General features: G+C 39.1%; 2 protein-coding genes across 6 annotated transcripts in view; one reads left to right on the top strand and one right to left on the bottom strand.

The window, feature by feature from the left end:
- Positions 1-8,551, top strand: part of si:dkey-98f17.5 (uncharacterized protein LOC569123 homolog) — an 18,246-nt gene extending 9,695 nt beyond the window's left edge. The window contains exons 5-13 of one of the 4 annotated variants that reach the window (XM_051422964.1): positions 819-959; positions 1,039-1,199; positions 1,295-1,393; positions 2,063-2,208; positions 2,372-2,543; positions 2,638-2,750; positions 3,576-3,663; positions 4,133-4,192; positions 8,533-8,551. In XM_051422964.1, the coding sequence (XP_051278924.1) occupies positions 819-959; positions 1,039-1,199; positions 1,295-1,393; positions 2,063-2,208; positions 2,372-2,543; positions 2,638-2,750; positions 3,576-3,663; positions 4,133-4,186 (974 nt within the window). In that variant the 3' untranslated portion in view covers positions 4,187-4,192; positions 8,533-8,551. Of the gene's footprint in view, positions 1-818; positions 960-1,038; positions 1,200-1,294; positions 1,394-2,062; positions 2,209-2,371; positions 2,544-2,637; positions 2,751-3,575; positions 3,664-4,132; positions 5,403-8,532 lie in introns of those variants that run through there. The other 3 variants (XM_051422963.1, XM_051422962.1, XM_051422961.1) reach the window with 3 other exon arrangements.
- LOC127376249 (apoptosis-inducing factor 3) lies at positions 5,507-25,024 on the bottom strand. 2 transcript variants are annotated; one of them, XM_051422959.1, is made up of 21 exons: positions 24,512-25,024; positions 20,680-20,896; positions 17,318-17,531; positions 16,016-16,125; positions 15,822-15,931; positions 15,674-15,718; positions 15,486-15,582; positions 15,254-15,366; positions 14,862-14,948; positions 14,632-14,723; positions 14,406-14,536; positions 12,767-12,882; positions 12,473-12,544; positions 12,055-12,118; positions 10,799-10,875; positions 10,600-10,717; positions 9,840-9,938; positions 8,913-8,988; positions 8,608-8,712; positions 7,373-7,393; positions 5,507-6,918 (listed from the first exon to the last, which is right to left on the bottom strand). In XM_051422959.1, exons 2-21 carry the CDS (start codon positions 20,708-20,710, stop codon positions 6,876-6,878), a joined length of 1,821 nt encoding a protein of 606 aa, XP_051278919.1. In that variant the 5' UTR covers positions 20,711-20,896; positions 24,512-25,024; the 3' UTR covers positions 5,507-6,875. The 2 variants fall into 2 exon arrangements, with proteins under 2 accessions (XP_051278919.1, XP_051278920.1); XM_051422960.1 differs by lacking the exon at positions 7,373-7,393 and having other exon boundaries at positions 24,512-25,022.

The following is a 25,024-nucleotide window of genomic DNA, read 5'->3' as shown; positions in this document are numbered from 1 at the left end:
TAATGTGCCCCAGTAGCAGTGGCTCTGCTCGCTGCAGCACAAGGATGTGATTTGTGCTGGCTGTTAACACCTGCCTCTTCCTATGAAACAGCCTCAGTGTCATCCCAGGCCTGTGTGTGTGTGTGTGTGTGTAGAGGGAAGGATGGGGTGGTGGGTGTGGGTGGGGTTCTGTCAATAGTGGGAGTATGTCTAAATAGTGATCCTGTTCTGATGCTCAGAGTCGGGGTTTGGGGGGGATCACGTGTGGTGGTTGTGTCGGGAGTAGTGTAACCTCACAGTGCGTTGCCTCACAGTCGTTCTTCACTGGCTAGCTTTATGTCCCACGCCCCATGTTAAAGCTGCCAGTTGAAGAGCTGTTGTGTGTAACCATGACAACCAGACCGCTCCGCAGAGGGGACGGTGGGAGAAACTGAGACCCTAACGAGTGTTTTCATGTGTTAAAATTGAAGTTTTATCTGTGAGGGTGTGGCCGCTTGAGTTACACCGGAATTTATTGATTCTTTTTTTAAAATGTTTTAATGTTTGTTCACAGCTGACATACATGTTTCATCCAGATCATCCTCCACGATTTTGCAGTTCAGTTACAAATGCAAACCTGCAAGCACCAAAAGGTTGACAGCATTCTTGATCTTTACTGACACCGGCCTCCCTCAGGTTTCCAAGTATTGACTGCACTGCGGCTTCCAGTAGCACATAGTAATATAGTCATTAAAGGCGACAGCTTCCTGCGGGGACTCAACTTTTTATTTACCACCGTTGTTACTATGAATTTATCCCGAAGGAAACACCTGTACACACACAGTGTTTGTGTATTCCAGGTGTTATGGACTATCTGTCTGCTGAGATTTCCACCTCCAAGCAGAAGAAGTTCAGTCTGGTGACATTCGTGGACACACCGGGTTTGGTGGACGGGGACATGGTCTACCCTTTTGATGTCAACAGCGCCATCACTTGGTTGGGTATGTCTTAGCACCTGTTTAACTATCTACTCTAAAGCTGTTGTTGTTCCTCTAATGGATGGGGTTTTTTTCTGTGCAGGAGAACAGGCCGACCTGATATTCGTGTTCTTCGACCCGATGGGCCAGGCACTCTGCAAACGCACACTCAACATTGTGGAGAAGCTGAGTGAGAAATGTGGAGACAAGCTTTTGTTCTACCTCAGCAAGGCAGATGAAGCTGGGAAGGAAACAGACAGACAGGTAAAGTACACTAAATCTATATTTATTTTATTTTGATCCCCCAAAAAAGTCAAGTTAAACTTGATAAATGAACTTTCATTTGTTTGTTTCTGCAGAGGGTGATGATGCAGATAGTCCAGGAACTGTGTCGCCGTCCTGGTCTCAACAAATGTGGTTTTGAGATGCCGACAATATACATCCCCAACCCCCAGAAGGTTTGTTTGCTTGCTGTATGTTCCTATAAATGACATTTTAGTCTACATCTATACGTTTTTAGTTTTAACCTTCAATTTTACTAACTTTAAACAATACCATCAGATAATTGCCCTAAATCATGCACTGCATCTCCCCTGTTTCTGGCCTTTTTCTTTCGTGTTTCCCTTTAACAGATCCAGGTCTGATCTTTAGTCTGGATTTAAAGCTCTCTGCTATCCTTGGGGTTGAACAGCCATCGATTATCCTTGAATGTAAATTCTCCACTCCAGGTTTACTGGCTGGGACAGGATGATTCATTTTGCAATATGATGACTGAGAGAGTTATCCACTCTTGTGGGCGAACAGTGGTTGTAAACCATGGCCTTTGATCAGCCACCTTTGACAATGGCAGCCCCAGCCCTGAGTTATTGCTGCACCATCTTGTGATCTACAACCACAAAGCTCTACTCCATATGGTAGATTTGTGCATCCCTCCTGACCTCCAATTTATTTTCGCTGAGCAAGTGCAGCTTCACTTCCTGCTAAATGCACATGGCTGTCAGTCAAAACACCCCTCAGGATTTCTTTTAGACGTTTCCAGACCCTGTTCCCTATTTGAGGTGCACAGCTGTACGTGTTTGCACAGTTATTCCAGATTTTATGCACTTATGAGCCTCTGTCTTGTTTAGCCGAGCCGATGTGTGAACCAGATCGATGGGGTGTGTCAGACCATCGAGAAGACCATCAACCAGGCCGTTCAGAAGACTTTGGATCAGCTGGAGAAAGACTGTGACCTTATTCGTTCCACCATCAGCAGCAGATTAGAGAAGGACAGGTTAGCATGTGTTACTGTGTTCGATTTAATTTACCCTGATGCAGAATGACAGGTTGCATCCTTGAGCAAATAAACCATATCATGTGTATACAGACGAGATAACAGATATTACCCGCTGCAGAGAATGTGATATTAAAACCAGATTTCCTCTGTGTGCACGCAGGACTGATGTGACTTACAACAAAAGCGTCCGTCTGCACTCGTTCTTGTGTGGTACTCTGGGTATTGTCCTTCCTACCCTCTTCATCCTCAGTTTCATTGTGAACACTTTCTCCAAAGAGCAGCTGGATGAGCTGTTGGGCGAAGGCCCGGCTCGGACCCTCTCCATTGTCACAGTAAGTCCTGAGAGTAAACAGGATTTAATTCCATATTTTGCACCTGCTCATTTTTATTGGTTCTCTGAGCGTCTGTTGAACGTGTGTCTTACAGGGAATAGTGATGTGTTTATGGGACTGGATACCAGAAGATGGACAAGTTGTATTCGTGATAGTTTTTGGAGCATTTTGCTACCTCCTGCTTTTCCTAGCAAAGTATTTTGCAGGGTAAGTGTTACAAATACAATACAAACATATACACACACTTAGCGCTAAAACCATGATTGATTAAAACTATTTTGATAATCAATCAATTGTTTAAAGGACCAGTGTGTAGGATTTAGTGGCATCTAGCGGTGAAGTTTCAGATTGCAACTAACTGAACACTCCTCGCATCTGTATTTGACGACCTGGGAATGAGAACGGGCTGTGAAGTATGCAAGAGAAACTACAATGGCCACGAAACCCGCGAAAAACATGAAGGGCCACATCTGATGTTAGTGTTTGGTTTGTCCGTACTGAGCTACTGTAGAAACATGGCGGTTAAACATGGTGGACTTCCATGGAAGGCGATCCTCCTAAATATTACTTTTAGTCATTGCTTCTAAAACAAAGTGCCAAAACCACATTGATTCCAGCTTCTCATTTGTGGTTTTGGACTGTTGCTCAGACAAAACAAGACCTTTAAAGATGTAATTTGGGGTTTTTTAGAAGTTCTAATGGACATTGTTAACTATTTTTGGACAAAATAATTGGCAGACTTATTGGTAATGAATTGTAAATTGCAGCCCTACGCACATGTTGATTCCGTCTACATGGAAACCAGGTTACTTAAAGTGAAACCCTTAACATAAATAATCTTAACCCTCTGGGAAATGTCTGAATAAAGTAGAGCTTTTCCTGTTTTGTCAAGGAGGGTGTGTGTTTTACAGCCAACATATACACACTCTCTCTCTCACACACACACACACACACACACACACACACACAAACACACACACACACACACACACACAAACACATGGACATTGTTGTGATGTTCTTCCTCCGCAGCCGAGGGAATAAGACTCTGACGAAGAAGGAGAAGAGGGCGATGGCAGAGTACAGTGATTATGTCCAGGACATCGTCAAAACTAAGAAGGTTAGATTTCTATTTTGAGTGATGTCGAGTACAGAAGTTAAAGCTGCAGTAATGCATGTGTAATTACTGTACAAAGAACAAACACACTGAGACTTATTTCTTGACTGCAGCTGTACGGAGCTTTTTACGTTCCCAGTTCATCGGTTAGGATTCACTGCCCACTACTTTAGTGCTAATTGCTAACACTTTTCCACAACATTTATATAAGGTTAATATTTCGGGGGTGATATCAGTAACTACAAAGGGTAACTTCCTCACTATTTCCTGTGAACCCCTCACACATTAGCAATTAAATCGACTATTAAAGAGAGGTTTTTACAGAATGTAAATACATTAAATGGGGAAAAAACAGGGTTTGAATTCATCAAAACTTATAAGATTGTAACTTGAATGCAGATTTAAACATTTTCATTTGTCACATTTTAATCATCAGAATTGTGAATCTCACACAGTTACTTTTACTCCACAGGGGAAGTTGTACGAATGGTACCTGCAGCAGTGTGCAGCAGAATATGACCTCTGACCCCGGGTAAGCTGAAGACAGTTTACACATTTATGTCGGCATATTGATGCAAGATGTTAGTGAACGATCGGCTCATCTGCCACAGTGCGTCATTTGGTGTTTAGAGTGGAACCAGCGGGACTTTCTAAACAGACGATCATCCACCAAACGATCAGGTTTTTCTCTTCTCAGTCGGGCAGATGTGTAACCCTCCGATGCAGCAGAGATCACTGCCAGCATTTCTCATCTCAAGAGCTTAAAGATTAAGAATTTAAAAAAGTGCCTTTACAGGAGAAGCTGTGATTGTAGTCATTTGATGAAAACTAATATCATAATGTGAATAGATATTTTTAAATTTTTGTAGTGCATAAATGCAGATGTTAGAAAGAAGTGTTTACAAATGGACTTTTTATTAATTTCTTCATGAGTAACCTGCAGCTGCTTTCTGTCAGCAATAGTGTTTTTTTTTACAATGTCCTCTGTAAAGTCTGTTGTCATGTAGTCCTCAAATCTCACTCCACCGTCCGGATGTCTGTCATGTTGTCTTCAGTATGAGATGCCAGAATATCCTGCATGCGTTTGCATTCTGACTGTTTTTAATACTACAATAACCAATGCTATGATAATACTCGGGCATTATAGACGGATATTTTTTCACATATTTTCATACCAGTAAGAGCTGCAAGCTGTCTCCTGCCTCCAAAGAGTCTCTGTTTTGTTTTGTGATTTTTATGTGATAATATTTACATAAACCACAGACATTTAAATACTTTTACAATCAGTGCTGTCACTGCACTGATGTATATCTAGCACTGAACCCTTCATGTTGTCTATAGATCCGGTTTTAGGACTATATTACCATGTTCTGCCTTCACTCCAGTGTTTGTAGATGTATTTATTAGTCTTTGAGGTGCTTTTTACCCAAATAATGTAGAAAACCCTCTGCGGGCTGTTTGCAATATGACTGTGAACACTGTCAAGTTTTGTAGTGTGTGTGTGTGTGTGTGTGTGTGTGTTAGGTGTCCTCGTTAGGGAAAATCTTTTTTTTTGTTTGATTTCATTTATAAATTGTATGTGAATTTATCTATTCTGTGTAATTTCTTCCAAAAAATGTTTTAATTGTGAGAAATGTAGACTGTTTTTCTTAGTAACCCCGACTCAAAGAATGAAACGTGTCATAAAGCTGCAAACTCTGTCACATCCTGGAAAATTATTAAACATTTTCTACTGACTTTTACTCTTCTGACTATTTACAGTTTTCCTTGTTAATAAAGTCAAGAGTGCACACAGAAACAATAGGTGGAGTAACATGGAGAAGGAAACGTTGTGTAAAGCAGTGAGTAGTTGTTGTTGGAAGACTTTTATTTCAAAGTTTAGTTATAAAAATGCCATTCAAGGCTTCTCTGTAGGAACAACAATGTGTGTCAGGACTCAAGTATTTTGGGATCATCAGCACACCAGGATGTAATCAAGCATCCGCTTTATATAACCCTCTTTACACCCACTATAAGCAGTTTCTGAAGGAACTGGTGCAATTAACAATATACCGGGAAAACAATATTAAAGCAATTTAATTTCTGCTTGCAAAAGGACCAGAAACTCCAGTAAGCCCACAAGCCTCAGTTCCCTGAGTTAGTAACAAAGAATATACCAATGGAGGTGACCGCTATGAAAAATAACCTTACATGTGAGCTGCTATACTTTAGATTTGTTCTAAAGGGGTGATATCTATTTGTTAGATAATACATGAATCTATTTTGCAAGCACTAATGTGTGATCAAAGTCTGATTAGAATTTCATTTGTGCAATCCACTAGCAAGGCAACCAATACAAAGAGGTATGTTGTAATCCTAGAAATTGTAATATATTACGAATTAAAGCTGCAGGTATGTGTGTGTGTGTGTGTGTGTGTGTGTGTGTGTGTGTGTGTGTTAGTGTGTGAGTTAAAGCTGCATTCAGGGTTCTGCTGCAGTGATTATGCAGTTTCTTTTTAGCAGGTTTAAGCTTTGTTTGCTGATGCATTTTAATAGAAAACTCTGTTTAGGGGCTTATTTGTTTTAACTCCTATTATAGTAAATTATAGCATGCAGTTCTAAGGCCTGTATGCGAACATACAACCAAATCTGTTATTTAAAACTTAGAAAAATTCAGTTCAAATTGTATGTTCTTATTTTGTTACAGTGCATTCAGGATTATAGCATATATACAATGTTATTTGTACAAAAAAAATGCCAATGCCCTTCCCTGGCTTCTTATAAACAAAGTGTACAGGTAGATACATCTTGCAGCAGCGAAGAGGCTGAATCCAATATTGCTTTGTAGTGAAACATGACAAGATTGCCATAAAAGACCTGCCAACAGAGTGATTCAGTGTATTCAGACTGCATTTGGCTCCGTTTGTCACGTTTAAGTGTCTCTCAGGAACAAAAGCAAGTTTCAGTGTCGTCTTCAGGGAAGTGTGTCTCCAACAGTCCTGTCCCCAGTCCTGTCCCCAGTGTGTGTGTGTGTGTGTGTGTGTGTGTGTGTGTGTGTGTGTGTGTGTGTGTGTGTGTGTGTGTGTGTGTGTGTGTGTGTGTGTGTGTGTGTGTGTGTGTGTGTGTGTGTGTGTGAGTGTGTGTCCAGACCGGGATAGCTGCTCAGTGTCTCAGCACCATAAGTGTCTATATTGAGGTTGACTTTGGGTCTGTCCTTGTGACCGTCAGATGTGAAGTCATTGAGAGCCTTTGTCAATCAACCAAGAAATGTCTCCAGTCCTGCAAACCACAGAAAAAAAGCATCCATGAGACACAGTCGTGTGTTTATCTAGTTGATTGCCGACAACCCGCCTACACACACCGGCGGATAGAGAATATTAATGAGGTGGCAGGAGTGTGGCATGGAGACTTAAAGGGGTGGTAGAAATATTAACCACATCAATATTTACTTGGAAAAGGCCCCATATGAAGATATTTTAACTCAAAAACATTATTGTGCCACATAATAGAAATATCTAAAGGTGAAATTAATAAATTGTCTAAAAAGTTTAGCACTTGGTCTAAAATGTGTGTTAATTTTCCATTTTTTAATATGTTATTTTTTAAATTAATGTGTTAAATTTGACAACATTTTGACACCGGACTGGCTGCCACCCCTCTTGATACGCCCCTGCCCACACGGTCAATATGGATGAAATGGAAAATAGGAAAAAAAGCTCATATTTGTTCGTACTTGCCAAGCCGTGCTAACATCCTTCAAATTTTGAGTTTGCATAATTAGAAATGAAAGACATGAGAGACATGAGGAACACTACATTCAAATCAGATCAAAACAGACACCAACAATAAAGTAACACAATGCCACACAGTCGTGTAGTAACACTATTTAACAGGACCCAAAGGTCACTAAGAATATACAAATTTAAGGAACTGACATAATTGTTTTTAAATGTTCCTGTAAAATACTATATAATTTGATATTAATAAAAGGGAAGGTTAATTAATTAAAATGATTTCCTAGTGCAACTGAGTGTCTTTAGGTCACAATTAATATGCAAAGAATTTTAAATGTGTCTACAAACAACTCATTTCTATCTACAGTTTATTTTAATCCTCACTCCCAATTTAGCATTTATTAGCAGTATATAAACAATTAATAAATAGTCTCTGACACACTAAATAATACTACAGTGTAGTTGTAAGCAAATATAAGGACATTTTAAGTGTATATGTATGTATTGGTGTATGTACAGATAATGGATGACAATACAATATGAAACTATTGTAAACATATAGAATATAACATGAGATTTAATACATTTTAAACGGTTTTAATGGATTTGTTTGTGTGTGTAATCCAATATAATTAAGTTAATTTTAAGTTAAAATCTGCCTACAACAATATTTTAATGTTCTAAACAATTAATTAAGTGTTTATACACAATATATACTTAATAGGACGGTTAAACTAAAGTGTTCACAGCAATTAAAATGAAATGAATAACTTATTATGAGCTCTACACAACTATATAACTTTAGAATTACCTGGTTCTTTCCTAAAAAGGAATAAATAAGTGGGAACCTAATATACTATTAAAGAACTTTGTCTACTTTTTTCCTATATTTTGTACTAAATTTTTATTTTTATCTTTGTCACATCCACAGAAATGATTATAAAATGACACAACCTGTAAAATAAAGTGTCACTGTATTATTTAGGAACAAAATAACAACTGGTGTTATTGTTTTTCTGTAGCACTGTGACTTATAGTTTCAATAAGCCAACTAGTTTGGCTTATATAATACTTTGCATGTGATTTAAGTCACAAGCTCCACGACTCGATGTGTTTTCTGTCAGAGTGATAATAACGTTTGTCATGTTTTTCTTCACAGTAAAACCTGAGAGACCTAAAGAACATAACAGCTATTGTAGCCGAGACCAGATTTAAGTCCGGGAAGGGGACTTACTCCACATCTCGTTTCTTAATCGTCTTTCCGGATCCTAAGACCTCTGCCACTCGGGATACAATGGGATCATAGTTCATGCTGGCAACAGCAACCACCTCCTCACTCCTATAGATGGACCAGAGGAAGAAACAATGAGAAACTATTGTTAAATTAGACAAGGAGGCAGGATTTAAGACTAAAATCTGCTCATAAATAGAGATGAGATAACCCAAGTTGAAGCTAAATATGCATCTACTTTACATTATCCAGTTTATTTCAGATTTTTATGACAATGGAACTGAGAATCAACCCAAAATAAAACTTACCTGGTGTAAAACGCCACAAATCTCAGTTCATCCAGATCTCCTTGTATAATGACATCATCGAATCCATCACCATAACCTTTCACATGTAGAAAATGATAAAAGTATACGTATGTATTTGTCAACAGCAAGAAGAAAACTGGTCCAATTCAGGCTCAGCTCTTAGTCTTTGGTCTTTATTCTCACAGCTAGATGGCAGTGTAGTAACTACACTTGACAACCTCTAATCTTCCTCTGACAGCATGTCTGCCTCATAACACTGATAAAATAAAGCAAATGCCCTTTAAACCAGAGGTCTGGTTCGGGGACACTGCTGGTATTGTCATATTATAAGAGGGGCACTTTTACAACGTTCAAGTATGACAAAAAAGCACAATATTCTTAAAATATCTCCACAACGAACACACATACATACATTTTTATGTCATTGTTTTATATAAACCTAATCTCTTCTTATTTTCTGCTTTGCCGGCACCTTATTAAATATAATTGCGTTTTAATTTTAATTGTATATGAAGCCATAGTTAAATTTAATATTAAACAAATAACCTAATAATCTTGTAGGTGGATTATATTATATTTGTGACATTAAGACGTGGGTCTCAGGGAGGGGAATCAAGGGCCAAAAAAGGCAGCTGTTTTGTGACTAGAGTGACCAGGTGTGCCACTTTATGTGGGACTGCACAGCATTTTCATCTCTTGTCCGGCATATTGTGACAATGTCCCACATTTTGATTGGTTCTAGTTATCAAAAGTCAAATCACTGCAGGACAGATGCTTTTCTAAAATCAGTTTTTCAATCCAGTGGCTGTGAACAAAGCAGGGAAGGGAATTACATCAACATTTTAGACTACCCAGTGTCCCACATAAATGTACCCCTTTATCCCCCACTGCTTTAAACTAAAGAGAGATGGAAGGCCTTGTACCTACCTGCATAGCGTATGGTCTTCCCAAACATGGCTGACCAGAAGTAAGGCACAGTTTTGATCTCAGTGGCTCTGCCCATCATGCTGAGAGCTGCCACCCTTCCTGTCAGTAAGGTTGAAAAGACATTTAGGTGCTTGTCTTTTGGCCAAATAATAATAATAATAATAAAAATAATCAATCTGGATCCATAAAACATATTTGAGCCTTATAATACAGCCTATTAAGTCTAAATTAGCCCATCAACATGACTAATAGGTCTAAATGAGGTGGGTACTCTGCAGTTTATGATTATTTGTTAACTTTCTATTTCTATCACAATTCTAACATGTTTTGTTGATATGGAATCATATAACTACAACAATTAAGAAAACTAGTGACTGGTATTTGTATTCCCATTACCCACAAAAATTCCATGTTTGAAACACATATTTGTCTGGGTTTTGAGAGGTTTTTAATAACATTTGAGGTTTTCAGCGAGAAGGTCCTTCTGATGGGTGACGTCTTCAGGCTCAGGCTTTTCAACTTGGGCGCTCAAAAGCCTTTGTCGGATATGTGGCCAGTTCAGTATCGACACACATTTTAGTGAACAAAATGCAGAAACATTTGTTTTATTTGTGTATCCGCTACAAATTTTTACAATTGGAGTTATTAATTTCCATATACTTTTTGTCAAAGCCACAGGGAGCCACTGGAAAGGTTGCAGACCCCTTTCTTGGGCTCATAACAGCTCCATTACGTAATATCTAAGCTGTGTCACACTCACCGTGTACATGAGCCATTTGCCAGTGAGGGATGTTCACCTTCTTGTTGTTGCGTGGCGGGAAAGGAAAGATCACCATATCTCCTCCAGCAAAGACGCCATCAGCATTTGTCTGCATCATCTGGGAGAAAGTTTAGAGCATTAAATTAATTAAACAACTTAAGAAAACCCTTTCACTCAGGCTGCAGGCTTTTTAAAATACCTTGTTGACAGTGATGAAGCCCTTGGAGTCCATGTGGATGCCGCTTTGTTTGAGGAATCCTGTTGCAGGAACACTTCCTGCAGGAAAGGGGCACGCATTTCAAAAGTCATTAAAAGGGTATATATGAGTGCATAATACGTCAGTTTTTTCACCTTGTGTCATGGTTTTTGGTTTTAGTTAAGTAATCTGTTTAATGTTGAAAGAGTTCTTGTTTAACCTCACTTCCTATCTTTGTTAGTTTCCCTCCAGTTTTGATTGTCCGCCCCACCCTGATTATCCTTTACCTCACCAGTGTAAGTAGTGTGTGAGTTTCTGTCACCCAAACCTGTCCACTTACCTCTTACCTGTCTACCAGTTACCTGTCTACCAGTTACCTGTTTACCTGCCTGCCTGTTACCAATACCTGTCTCAAGCTATTTTTCTTCCAATAAACCACTGAAGTCATCCTGGTGCCTGCGTTGTGTACATTTGAGTCCATTCCTGCATTTCCTGAGCTGTGACACCTTGGTTTTATTATTATTTTCCAATGCAGTAGCTCATTGTGTCTGTCCGATATGTTCTTTATCATCAAACCTAGTATTTTATTAGGTTTAATAAGTGTAGTTGTGCTTCTGGTGGTTTATTATTGTCATTATCACTTGTGTGATATTAGTATTCTTATTTGTATCTTTTTTACATTGTTGTCCCTATTTTATCATACTTCCTGTACACCTGAAGGTGATATGGGTGGTGTGGGAGGAGGTGGGGATTTATTTAACATGTTGCAAGCATTTATTGTGATATAATCATTTTGTAAAATCCAAATAAACAGATTTGGGAAAAAAATCCAAGGAGTTTCTTCAGCTGCTGTGATTATAATGACACTGACAGCGGCGTTTCCAGAGAAATCTGATTGACCATCCCATTATCCTCCACTCCACACTGTCTTCAGAGGCTGTAGCAGGCTTTGTGAAGTGAAGATACTGATTTCATATAAAACTAGATGACCGAACGTATTCATTTTTACCAACCATGCCAGTCATGCTGGGAATTTTTAAACTGACACTGCCATTTGGAGAGGGGTCCCATGACCTCTGACCGCTAGATATCTGAATGAAAAGTGTTTCTATGCGTACTCACAAGTCTCCCCTTTGCAGAGACGCCCACTTCATGCTAATCACATGCAGGTTTTTTTTGCATGCGGTATAATTGTGTTCATTTTGTGTATTTGAATATTGGACACAGACAGAAAGTAATGAAAGCAGATTTGACATTACCTGCTCCAATGACACACACGTCTGCCCGCAGGACTTTTCCGCTTTTCAGCACCACCTCTTTCAGCTGTGTAACAGGAAAACAAATTGTCTATGCCATGTATTAGATATACATTATAGTGTATAGAGTGTCTAATATAGAGTGTCTATAGCACTTTATAGTAATAGAAAGTTATTTCAAACAGAGAGTTTCTATCTGTTGCCAGCACTGTCAGTCAAATCTGATCAAACCACAGACTCCGGCTGATTTATGTTTAGTTTCTCATTTAGTCGTTTATTTTCATTTTCAGGGGCTTTAAAGTTGACACACTTTGGTCGATATCCTCTGTTTCTGATCTGACTTGTCTCCAGCATGGATTAAACAAGAGAGGATAGTGCTGCTGAGCATCATGTCATGCTGTTTCTCTCACTTTCTGAATACCTGTCCATGATGGCCAATCATCTCTGACACCTCGTTCAGCATGTAGAACTTCACCCTGTTTGCCTCAAATAGCTGCAAAGACAAAACACGCCGCAGAAACCAGTTGAAAACATTTTCATATGTGAGCTTGCTAATGAGAGGAAACCATTCTCTCTTGTGGTTACTGGGTATTGACCACAAAAACGTCATTTGCATTTTAACCAGTAGCTTCCTTGCCATGGAGAGTGATGAGGATAGTATTGCGTAGGTGCTTCGTGTTCTGAAAAGCTTGATTTCCCCGGAGTGTGTCCCTACCTTCATTATGGCTTTCCCTACTTTCTCCCCGAGAGCTTTTTTAAAGGGGACTGTCTCAATCCCGATGACAGAGACCGAGTGGGCCTTGTCAGTTAGAGCTGCAGCCACCTCCATGCCTGCCAACACAACAAATAAACAGCATATAGTCAATATATGTCATAGTTAATGCCAAATGATACAGGCAGGTGACAAATGAAAGAAAAACAACTGATAAATGGGTGGAGAAACATAACAGATGCAGATTCTTCCGTACAGGGCCTGAGGGGTGAAAATGATGAGTTATTGTTAAGTTAAAAGTAAAAATCTGTCACTTTTACTCCTATTTGCAAACTTAAAAATAATAAAATACAGAAACAGGTGAGCACACACCTTTTAAAACACACTTTGGAGTGACTGTACAAAATTATTTCTCAAATAATTTCAGCCAATATCTTTGCACGTCATCTCGATCTATATATTGATACATTCTAAATACGCTATATTGGATTGTTGTTAGTTTCACATGTTAATAACCACTGGATATATGAAGGATTGCACACAAATAAAAATGTAAATTACATGTTTTTACATCTCACTAAAGTAAAATGTAAGGATTTTTTAAAGTAATGCAGCAGATGTAGGGTAAGTCCTTCTCTCTGATTGGCTGGTAATACATGTTTTTAATCATGTGATCACTTGAGAGTTGTTCTTAAAGGTTACTCATTGCTGTAAGTCAGAGTAAGTCACTTGTTTTACTCTTCACATTCAACAAAGGACCAATGTGTTTGACAGCACTTTCCAACACTTTTATCAAAACACAGAGTTTAAGCAATTTATAGCGTCATTGTCAAGACATACTGAAGTTGTTCTGGAAGCTTGTGGTGGTCTAACACTTGGACCCTGGAAGTATCCAGATTAAGTAACAGTACTGAAACTACACTGTAAATAATTTGTCACAAGTAAAAGTCTTGCATTGAAAATGTTACATAAGTAAATATATGTAAGTATACTCAGGAAAATGTAGCCTACTTAAAGTGTAAAAAGTAAAAGTACTCAATGCAGAAAAATATCCCCTGTGACTGTTATACTCTATATCACTACTATGTAAAATATCAGGTTATTTGTACTTATTCATTAATATAAAGGAAGGATTTGACTAATTTTGAAGTATTTTGTATAGGACTGCAACTAATCAATCAATCTGCTGTTTTCTCCATCGATTGATTGTCGAAAATTCAGATAAATGCCGCCACAAATACTCACAATCCAAAGTGACTCCTTCATAATGCTTGTTTTGCACAACCAGTAATCCAAACCTCAAAATTATTAAAATCATTAAAAGGAAAAGCAGCTAATCTTTTACATTTGAGAAGCTGGAACCACAAAATGTTTTTGCATCAAAATAGTTGCCTATTAATTTTCTGTCAATCAATTAATTGACTAATCATTTTAGCTGTGCTTGTACATTTAAAGCTGTCAAATAATTAAAGTGAGTAAAAAGCACAATATTCCCCTCTGAATTGTAGCAGAAGTAAATGAGAAGAAAAGAAAAAGTACAGTCCAATTCCACCAGTACCACCTGTACTTTACTAGTTCACTTGTGTTTTTTTCCCTTAATTTCTTATAAATGAGAAGTATTTGTTTATAAATGTGTTCTCACCAACAAACGATGTTCCCACAATCACAGCGTTCTTGTTGTTGGCCAGCCTCGCAACGCTGTTAGCATCCTCTGGCGTCCGGAGGTGAAACACATTCCTGACGTCTTTGCCTTTGTAGTTCATTGGTCTGGGTCTTTCAAACAGAAAATAGAAGCAATTAGATGTCAGTTTTATTAATTTCTAATCTCAGCTGCTTAATTATCCACTGTGATAAAAGATTTTCCTCACTTGCTTCCTGTAGCAATAAAGAGTTTCCTGTACTCCATCCTCAAGCCATCTTCGAAGGTGACAGATCGTGTTTTCACATCTATTGCCACTGCCTAAAGCAAACATCGCACAGGTTGATGTGTTGGATTTTTGTGGAAATTGCCAAAGACAGATCCAATTAATTCATTGATTTATTATTAGCCATTATTAAATCAGAATTCACTTCAGATTCTGAGGTCAGAATCTCTCACCTCTTTCTCTGTGAGCAGTTCAATATCATGGTCCTGCAGGAAGTCCATAGAGCGCAATCTCAGCTGCTCTGCTGTGCTCTCTAAGGACTAAGGGTCAGCAAGTTAGTGCATCAGAGTAAAAATACCAAACTTTTCAAAAGCAAGAGTTTGGACAGCTGTAAGCCAATTAATAATAGACCTAATGTTCTTCAAGCTTTAATGGCAATGGAAAGTCATGTCCTTTCAGACTGAGTTATGTCTCTTTACTTGCAAAAGTTCTTTGTTGCTGTAAAGTGCAGCTGTTCCCAAGAGAGCTCCTGTTTTAGCACCACTGACCAAAGCTGCACCTCTGCAGTATGTTATGTAACCTTCTTGGCAAAGCCAGTTCTAGTGGTCAGGGTCTGTGTACAAACCTTACTCAGTTTAGGCCTGTCATATGGAGGATGTCTGTCCATGGTGCACATGACGATGCGATCGGTGAAGCCCTCCTGCCTCAGCGTCTCTGCACACACAAGACCTGCTGGACCTGCAGAGACGTTAGACGATAAAAATGAAGGAAGATCCCTGAGAAATCAATCAAATATAACTGGATCCTTGTTGTTTGAGAAGTGGGAAATGAAGAAGGAGGGACAAAAACACACAGACCTGAGCCAATGATGAGAACATGGCTGAAGCCCGTGCTGGAGTTAATGACTGCTGAGCAACGGGCCATGGGCTTTGACCTTTTCTGTGACTGAAGAGCCTGGAAATGTTTAAAAAAAAAAGGATCTCAGATCAGTCAGGTGGTCCGTTTAGTTTCCTGCATAAATTATCCACATTCTTTTTCTTGTTACCTGCTTGTTTGCACGAATGATCACCTTGTCCTTTTCAACTCTGACCTGGAGCAAACAGACATGAGCGATGTGTACACTTTTTGATGGTGCTTAGAGACATGATAAGGCAGGGAATGTGTTAAGAGACAGCACCAGCGGGGAAGGTCACCTGGAAGGTAGGCAGGCTGTCCAGCCCAGGGAAGTCCTCGATGTCTCCTGTTGCAATGTTGAAACACGCGCCGTGCCAGGGACAGCGCACGTGTCCTTTTGACAACACACCTGCAAATGACAGGAAATGACGTCAAGTGTATGATATTACATATTATTAAGAATGTTAATAATACCTGAAAATACATGACTCACCTTTGACCAGAGGTGCCCCGTAGTGTGGACACTTGTGGCCCATGGCTGAGAACTCCCCGTGTTCTTTGATCAACAAAGCTCTGCCGCTTCCCAGGTCAACCTCTCGCATCCTGTCAAACACAAAACAACAAAAAGGTGTGCGTGCATTCATAGCTGCTTTATGATTGAATCCATCGAGGAAACACACAAAAGGCCATTCTTACAGGTGAAAAACATCCTGGAAGAAAAATTTCATTTTCACAATGCAGCAAGGACACACTAGGCTCAGCTTCTGTAATTTATGTCTTTGTGTCTAAGCTACATTCTGCTAGCAACATGAGCCGAATAAATTAAAGGATCAGCTCACACAAAAACACTTAAATGACAATAATCCAAGTAATCATGCTTATTAGTGACCATTAAAACAGGACTATGTAATTTTTATCCAGATAACAAAACTGAAAATCCCTTGTTTGTCAAAGTAATTATTATTTATCCAAATGATTTTATTGCTAAGAAGAGTGAGTGTGGATTAATAAACTTTGCTACAGGATGGAAAAATGTCAACAAAACAAGTATGAATCTGTCATCATATCGTCACTTAAAATCAAACTACATTACTAAAGGAAAGACGGGAGTTTTTGAAACAAAATATTGGTAATAATCAATACAGCTAAGGACTGGGTGGGGGCGGGGCAACTGGAATAAGATTAAAAAGTGTAATTATCCATGTAATGTACTGATTTCTACACGTTTTAATTACTGCTTTATATACTTACCTTTTCATTTGATTATATATCTGCAGCCATGTCTGACCATTTTATTAATATGTAATGATTGTTGTAATTAAAAACCCCAATAAAAATATTGTTATTATAGTAGTAGTAAAAGTAGTAAAAAGACTATAAAAGATGAGACACAATCTTCCTCTTACAAATTAAAAGTTGATTTCATTAACAATAAAACTCACTCTTGCTCAGTTCAGTGCACTCGGGGGTTTTGCTGCTACAACCTCACTTGGTCTGGTCTGGTCAATCTAAAGCAAACTTTAGATTGATGTTGCTGTGTAACTAACATTTCTGAGCGAGTTCAGTGACTTTATGACTCTTTTCTACCTGTGCTACTGTTACAGTAGGCTTTAGTTTTTAGTATTTCTGTACTGCAATGTCTTAATAATTAGCCAACATTCACTGATGATGCTTCTCTGATGGGCCAATGAAGGAAACATTTGTTTTATTGTGTTTTTGTGTGAACTCTCCCTTTAAGACTAACTAACTAGGACTAATGAGCATGTGTGTTTCAATGCATGTCATATTCTCTTACTGTCCGTTTTCCAGATCTTTAACGTGACAGACGGAGGCCTCCACATAGTCCCGTGGTTTGTGGTAGAGGGGGAGCGGTGTGGAGTCGTCATCAGAGCCGTGTCCCAGGGCCCCGTTAGGTCTGCAGTCACCAAAGGGGCTCGCTTTGCCATTCGGTGACAGCCCGTCCATCTCTTTTTCTTTTTCCAGGAGAGAGAGTTCCACTTTAACTTCAACTGCACAACACAAAACACATCTCACTTAGAAAATGTACGACTGAACACAATCACATATAGCAGTAAAAGGATGTTGTAAAGCTTTCAAATACAAATCTCTACAAAGTAATATTGGCAGATTATTAATGCTACCAATCACCAGTGGACTGAGCTATTATTCCATGTATACCTTTCCTGTTTACCTCTGGTATTTTATTACCATCCTTCCCACCTGCTTTGGAATCTATCAACATACAATATAAATCCAGATTTTCAAGATAATATTAATAACACACTTCACTTGAAATTCAGTCTTACAAAGCACCAAAACCTTCCTATGCAGAGCAGTGCCAATCATACCAGATATATGGAAAGTCCACAAGAAAGACAGGCAGCTCAACATGTTACTACTAAATTTAAAACAAATCACTCACTACTCTCCATACGTCTCAATCTGCCTTTATCTAAATTAACTTACAATGCCTTAAATAATGAGATTTCCATAAGTGAAACTGACATAAAGGCAGCAAAAACTCCATTCAAGTACAGCCTAAACCAGCAGTGTTTGTGCACATTGTCTGCTTTCCTAAAGAAGAAAACAGACTAGTGGAGTATATTTATCTGTCTTTTGGGAGACATTCAGTTTTGTTTGATGACGTGATGCGCTGCTGTTGGGTTTATATTTCTGAACATTAAGAAATGGTTGTGTAACTCCTTTTTTCACTGCAGCAGGCTTTATCTGTTCGGCTGGAAAAATGTGCTGATCATCCGGTTCTTACACAGTAATCTGGCTGGAATTTTCTCCTGCTGAGCAAGTCTTAATTAAAATCAATGGAAAATCATAATAGTGAGTGCAATCGCAGGAGAAAAGAAAGAGAAAGCTTTCCACAGCTGAAGAGAATCTCTGGATGTCTGCTGCTAAATCACCACACTGATGCTTCATTTGATCAGCGCTTAAAAGTTATCTGGTTTCGAACGCGTGCCAAATTATCTTCTGTAATGCTTTTTATGTTGATCTTATCAGTGTTTAGAGCTTTAACGCAGACATTTTATTTAGTTGCGATGGACTACAGGGTGATTAGATCCTTATGTATAATTTGTTCATGTGCAAATGAAGAGAACAGTGTGTCCTGTCTACAAGTTTACTCCCATTTACACTTTAATGTATATATCTGTTTATTTACTGTGTATTCAGATGGCGTAATGCCATACCGTAATACCAGTGCAGATCTCTGTTTTCTTTTGATACTTTAATGATGAGGATATTCATATTAAACACATGTCTGAGCTGAATCCCCTGAGTCTTCTGAGTCTTGAATCATGTATGTACAGGAATCATTTTTTGTGTTTTTGTTCCTTTTTGTTTTTGTCTGTACCTTGTGTTGTTTTTGTTTTTTTTATGTTTGTGTCCGTGACTGCAAATCAAGTTTCCCATCTGGGATAATAAAATGACTCAACTGAACTGAACCAATATCTACTCAAAACATACTATAAACTCTAACTTGGATACAACTAAAGTGCCAAATAATCATAAGCCACAAAAAAATAAGGACAGATTTATTACAGTTAGCTTTTTATAAAAGACTTGCTTTATTTTCTAATTAGTTAAGTGAAGTTCTGTTGATAGCCGCTCCTCTAGAAATGATGGTCAAACACAGAAAAACTGTGATTCTTGTGAGGGTAAACAAGCCTTCACTGTCTCCTCAGTGAATTTTCGACCACACAAGATTCCTTATGTGAATAAAATATCATAATGATCCGTGTAAAACCTTTCCCTCTGTGTAAAAGACAATGTTAATAGATATTCCTGTTAAGTTTGAGTTGTCATCGATTGATAGCTGGAGGTCACACGGTGATAGACACTGACTAATTAGTCCTCAGAGGCCCGACAGTTTCCGTTCAGTCAACAGACAACTAGACCCTCATCCTCCTCACTTCACCTCCGCATGAAGTATTGCACAGATGATTTCATGTCAAAGCTGCAAATGAGTCTCATAGCTAATCGCCTTGCCATGCTAACACCGATATGGATATACACGCACACACACACACACACACACACACACACACACACACACACACACACACACACAGTGTCATATTGGGATATTCATGTGTCAGTATGTAATCCTCTTGACCAAAGATGCCACAGAGAGCATTAAAATTCCTCCCACATAAAACAGTATAGTGAAAACCGAGGAGGCTGGATATGAGAGGACATGTATAACAGGATTTGGAGGCTGTAGGTAGCTTCGAAAATGATCCTGACTGAACAAACTGTCCTTAAATATATTTTAAAAAACCCAGTCTGTTCATTTTTAAACACAAAAAATACATAGAAGATATACATATAGGTATCTACGTAGAGTGTCTTCCCTGTATTAACAACAAAATATTTAAATTGGAATCAATTGATTTTTATATTATCACTATATAATGTCATGTTTATAGCTATTAAATGGACTGTCATGTTATGAAACCTTTCTTTGAAGTAGAAACTGGTGGCTCATCATGGCGGACTCCTGATAAAAAAGGCTCATTGTAAGGTAACAAAAACACAATGATTCTCATATTTGGGTGATTATACACTAATGAAAACATAACTATGCATATTATATTACATTTCTGCCAACAGATCCTCCTAATTTAGTAGGAGTAGAATAATAATGTCATGATATGATGTTATCATGTTTTTGTTTTACAAATGTCTCTTGTCCAAATAATTGATCCTGAGCAAGAATAGCAAAATAAAGTCAATAGAGCTTCTTGTGCTATAAATATGAAGAGTTCCATCACATGTAATGCAGCTTTGAACATCAGTTAAATTATGGTGTTTTATTAACTTTCTCGATAAGAAGAAATATCCTTATTAATACTGGCCCTACTGGAAATACTAAAAGCAGGATAGAAACTACAACAACACCTTACAATGTTATGCAAACACAGCACAAACTTATTAGCATAGAGGTGTTTCAACACATTTTTTACTCAATTTCACCAATAATTATAATAACAAGATGTTCCTGTTATTTTGTCCTCCTCCTGTAGGTGAGATTACTCTAAAAACACCTGTTTTTCCTCACCTGCACAAGAGCTGTTATTGTGCTTGTCTGTGTTTTCTTTCATACTAAACTGACACCTGACTGAAATAAGGAAACATGGTGGTTACCTGGTTTGGGTTTGGAGAAGCATCCTCCCATGATGGGCCCAGAATTGAGGGACACCCAGGGAGAGAGGGAGGGAGGGGGGAGAGGGAGGTGAGGGAGTTGCCGGTCAGATCCTCGGGCTGGACCGCTTGGTTGGGAGGTAATGATAACACAGAACTGTGTGTTTGAGAACCTGCAGGTCCAGCTTGGCCATCGCACACGTCAGCTCCTCCACATAATCTGCACAGACGGAGGCAGCAATATAGTTAACAACACACACAACAGACACTATGTCTATGTCATGAGTTACATAAGTGTAAAGTCTGATATTCTGCCGACATGATATAAGAGGTTTTATAAGATGTAACAGGCTTTTTTCCTCTCTTACAATATGGCTTGTTTATTGTTGCTCAGGCGGGTTTAAAGATGCACTGGGGAGACATTTTTAAAGAATTAGCTGCTTTCTGGCTGCTTTCAATTTCAAATTTTTCAGTCACATAGTTGCCTTTCAAATTAACAAAACAGTTGGCCTCCATTTCTTATGGTCCTGGGTCTTCTAATCAGTCAAAGTCACTGACTGCGTTTGTGTTATTTATCACAAAAAGTGGCTGACGTTGCTCTGAAGTGTCTGAAGGAGTCAGGATTAGAGTGCCAAGGAAAGCTAGCCAGATTATTTCTGTGTTTGTGTGTGTGTGTCTATATAACATGTTAGTCCTTGTCAAAAGGAAGCAATTGTGTTAATTAGGAACATTTCCACAGACATTGTTACCTTTGTTCATGCATATTGCATGGAAACTGTTAAATATTAACAGCACTCCGACACCTATTAACTTTCTCGTCACACTGCGCTTTAAAGGGAAGCAGGGGCCCCTTGAGTTTCAAAATCCCCCTTGTTTTTTGTTGCCACGTTGCCCTCACATTTCTGCCAGCTCTGGTATTTCACACACACACATACAGTAGTTAGTCGCTTACAGACTCACTGGCTGCTATGAATCTGAGCAAGACACGGCATGGCAGGTGTATGTGTATCTGAGCAAGACACGGCATGGCAGGTGTATGTGTATCACCCAACATGGTGCAATCCATCACCAAATTATCCTTTTGAGGTACAACCAAAAGGACTGCTTGATATTCTGAGCACATCTTAATGTCCTTGAACTTAAGAAAAAAAAGTGTCCAGTGTTGAATGGAGCACTGCTTAGAAAAAGTTCCTGAGAGCAAATGAGAAATGGAAAGATCTCCTCTGACTGGCCGCAACTCTGCAGCTGGGATCGAGCTCTTGTAGCTTAACTATGTGTTGTGTTTGATTGCAGTGGGTGAAAGTAACTAAGTAAATTTACTCAAATACTGTACTTAAGTAGGTACTTTACCTGAATATATTAAGGTTATGCTATTTTATACTTCTATTCCACTACATTTCAGAGTAAAACATTCAAGAGTTTAACATTTATTTGACAAATTGTTACTTTCCAGATTAAAAAACATTGATATGATGATAAGCTTCTCTACAGCCTTCTCTCTCACATGTTGCCCCTTTAATAATTTGCCACTACTGAAATTTTGATGAACAACAAATTGGATCGCAAAGAGCTGCCATCATGGAGTTCCAGCAAGCCCAAGATATTTTGTGCAAAACTAAAGTAGGTTAAGCAGATTTGGTCCTCACAACATATGACGCAGATCCCGCTCTCTCACTGTTGGGCCTGTCCCCAAGCAGTGCTAATAATCCTGCCTGCAAACAAGCTGTCAGTTTCACTCACTTCCCTACAAATGTAATACCTGTTACTGGAATGTCAGAGGGGAGAATTAGCAAAAAAACGCAGCTCCTAGTTGGTGGTGGAGGAGGCCCATCTATAAACTGACTGTGAGTGGAAAAAAAAGAAGCAGGAATGTTGAGCACCAAAGTGCCCGCGCTCGGACGGTCACATCCATCATTCAAAACGTATTCTACCAACAGCAAATAGTGATGTTATTGAGCTACCAAGATGAACACGCCGAGGGCACTAATCAAAAAGGGACATAAGTGAGTAATAAAGCTCATCCTCACCAATAAACATCCGCAGCAGAGGAACGTATGCTGTAAACATCTATATGTAGAAAAAACTTTTAATTACATGTCACTCTACAGCACTTCCTTGGCCCTGGACCTTCAGCAACACATGAATAAAAGAAGAGCTGCTGGTTCAGTGGCTCATTCACCTCCAGCAATCCAAACTGGTGGTCTCTGTTTTATTCACACACTTGCTTGGCAGGTATGTTAGCCTGTAGTTAACGATTAGGGCTCTCTGATCCTCAGCTGATAAAGGTCAAGAGCTCACAACAATCTGACTGCACTCTAAATATCTGACCACACCTCTTTCCTTCACTCACAAGTTTGCACGTTCTCCTGGTTTGTGAAATAACAAGATAAGCCCGAGATTGCGTTAACCAACTGTTGAGCAAAAGTACTCTCTCACCAGGCTGTTAGAGGTTATCTCTTCTGTTTACTGTCAGCTTAAGGAAGCATTTGATGTGAGGGACAAGAGGGTGAAATTGTTTTTAATCTTTGATCTTTATAGCATTTCTTCATGGCTTATTTTGATTTTTTTCACAAGCAAGGGCTGAGTACTTCAGGTAGATGTTAGATTTATGCCTCTTCGTCAACAGGATGTCCCCCAGAATGCCAAGAAGCTTTTGCCTGACTTCTGTTTACTCCATTGCCTACGTGTCTTAACTACAAAAGAATAAAGAGAGGATTACAGTTAACCACAATCCCCATTAAGAAGCTCTAGTATATGTGACACAATCAGACATTGTGAGCAACTTCATTCACACCGTTCTTGACCAAGTTTGTACAATGTTTATATTGTTTGCTTGTAGATAAATTATTACCATGTTACAGACCAGATCAGGAGAGCTTCATGAAGTGCCAAACAGTATCTAAAGTGTGCATATCGTGTATGTATAACCTGAAAAAGGATGGAACATAATGTCTAAGGTCTGACCCATGTTTTTACCATTAACAGAGATCAGATAGTTGAGCTTATAATGGAATTCAAAAACAAACCTTTAATGTTTAAGGTAATACAAAGATGCCACGTGGCTATAGAAAACAGAGATTACCCTCATTCAGCATTGATCAATGTGGTGCCCAAAGGAGAAAAATCTTGCATTACTCCATTTTCTCCTCTTAAAAAGTTGACCCAAACTTTACATTCTGTATATTAATATTCTTCTGAAAAAGATCAAGCTGGTTAACAATGGCACCACCAACTTTTTATCAGGTCATTTTGCTGCTGCTTTGAGCAATAACCTCTCCATGATGTCATGGAAAACTAGAATTGTGGTTTTCAGAATGGGTGTACACCCCCACAGAGGAGCTGTGCTTCCATATAACAATTCTGCTATTGACCAGTGTCTCAGCATGTACACAGACACACACACACACACACACACACACACACACACACACACACACACACAAGTAGCAATCAGACCAATAGAAACAAACTGTGAGATGTACTGTGTGAGTTACTGATAACCAACTATTAAAAACTCAATCAGCCCTGTAGATGAGTGTTTGATCTGCTTTAATTTTACATGTGTGTAGGAGAACTGATCCATTTACTATGTACTGTAGCATTTCTGATGTTGTGATTTCAGTTTTATATACTGCACCACAGTACATAGTTCTACAGGGAAGATCTGGTATCTGAGTCCCCGGACCAGAGAGCCACCAACTTGCACAAGTACTCTATGAGCCCATAGTGTACAAATACAAGCAGAATCCACAGAGCATCACATACACACTTCATATTAGGAGCTAATAAAACAGAGCTATGTTTCTCTGACTGTAAAAAGAGTAAATCAGCTTACCAGTGTGCATGGAGCAGGTGCACTGAGATCCTGTCAAACTCCCTGGTGCTCAGCTTCCCCTGCGGAGCACGGAAGCATATTAGCACATGAGTCTCCTCAACAATCCTGTCCCTCTCCGGGATTGGCTCTCTCCACTGGAGTATTCCCAGTCTGTGTTTCCCTCTGTACCCTCCTCCGCTCTCCTCTTCTGCCTCTTGATGCAGCAGAGGCTCTAGTGAGTGTGTATGAGTGTGTGAGTGTATGAATGTGTGTGTATGTGTGTGTGTGTGTGTGTGTGTGTGTGTGTGTGTGTGTGTGTGTGTGTGTGTGTGTGTGTGTGTGCTCTGCCCCTTGCAGAGCGCCCCTCAAGCAGCAGACTGAGCCGACCGGTCGTGGGAGTTGCTCTCTTTCCCTGGCCGAGCCTGCAAATGCAGCACGGAGGACCTTTGCCAGTTTCTCAGCTGTATGCAGTATTGATGGAGTTGCTGAGGGGATGCTAACACAGCATGAATCCTCACCGTTCCCTGCTCTCGT

The sequence above is a fragment of the Dicentrarchus labrax genome, unplaced genomic scaffold (genome assembly GCF_905237075.1).
Source record: "Dicentrarchus labrax unplaced genomic scaffold, dlabrax2021, whole genome shotgun sequence".
In the NCBI taxonomy this organism is placed as follows: Eukaryota; Metazoa; Chordata; class Actinopteri; family Moronidae; genus Dicentrarchus; species Dicentrarchus labrax.
This window is presented reverse-complemented; position numbering and strand designations above follow the sequence as displayed.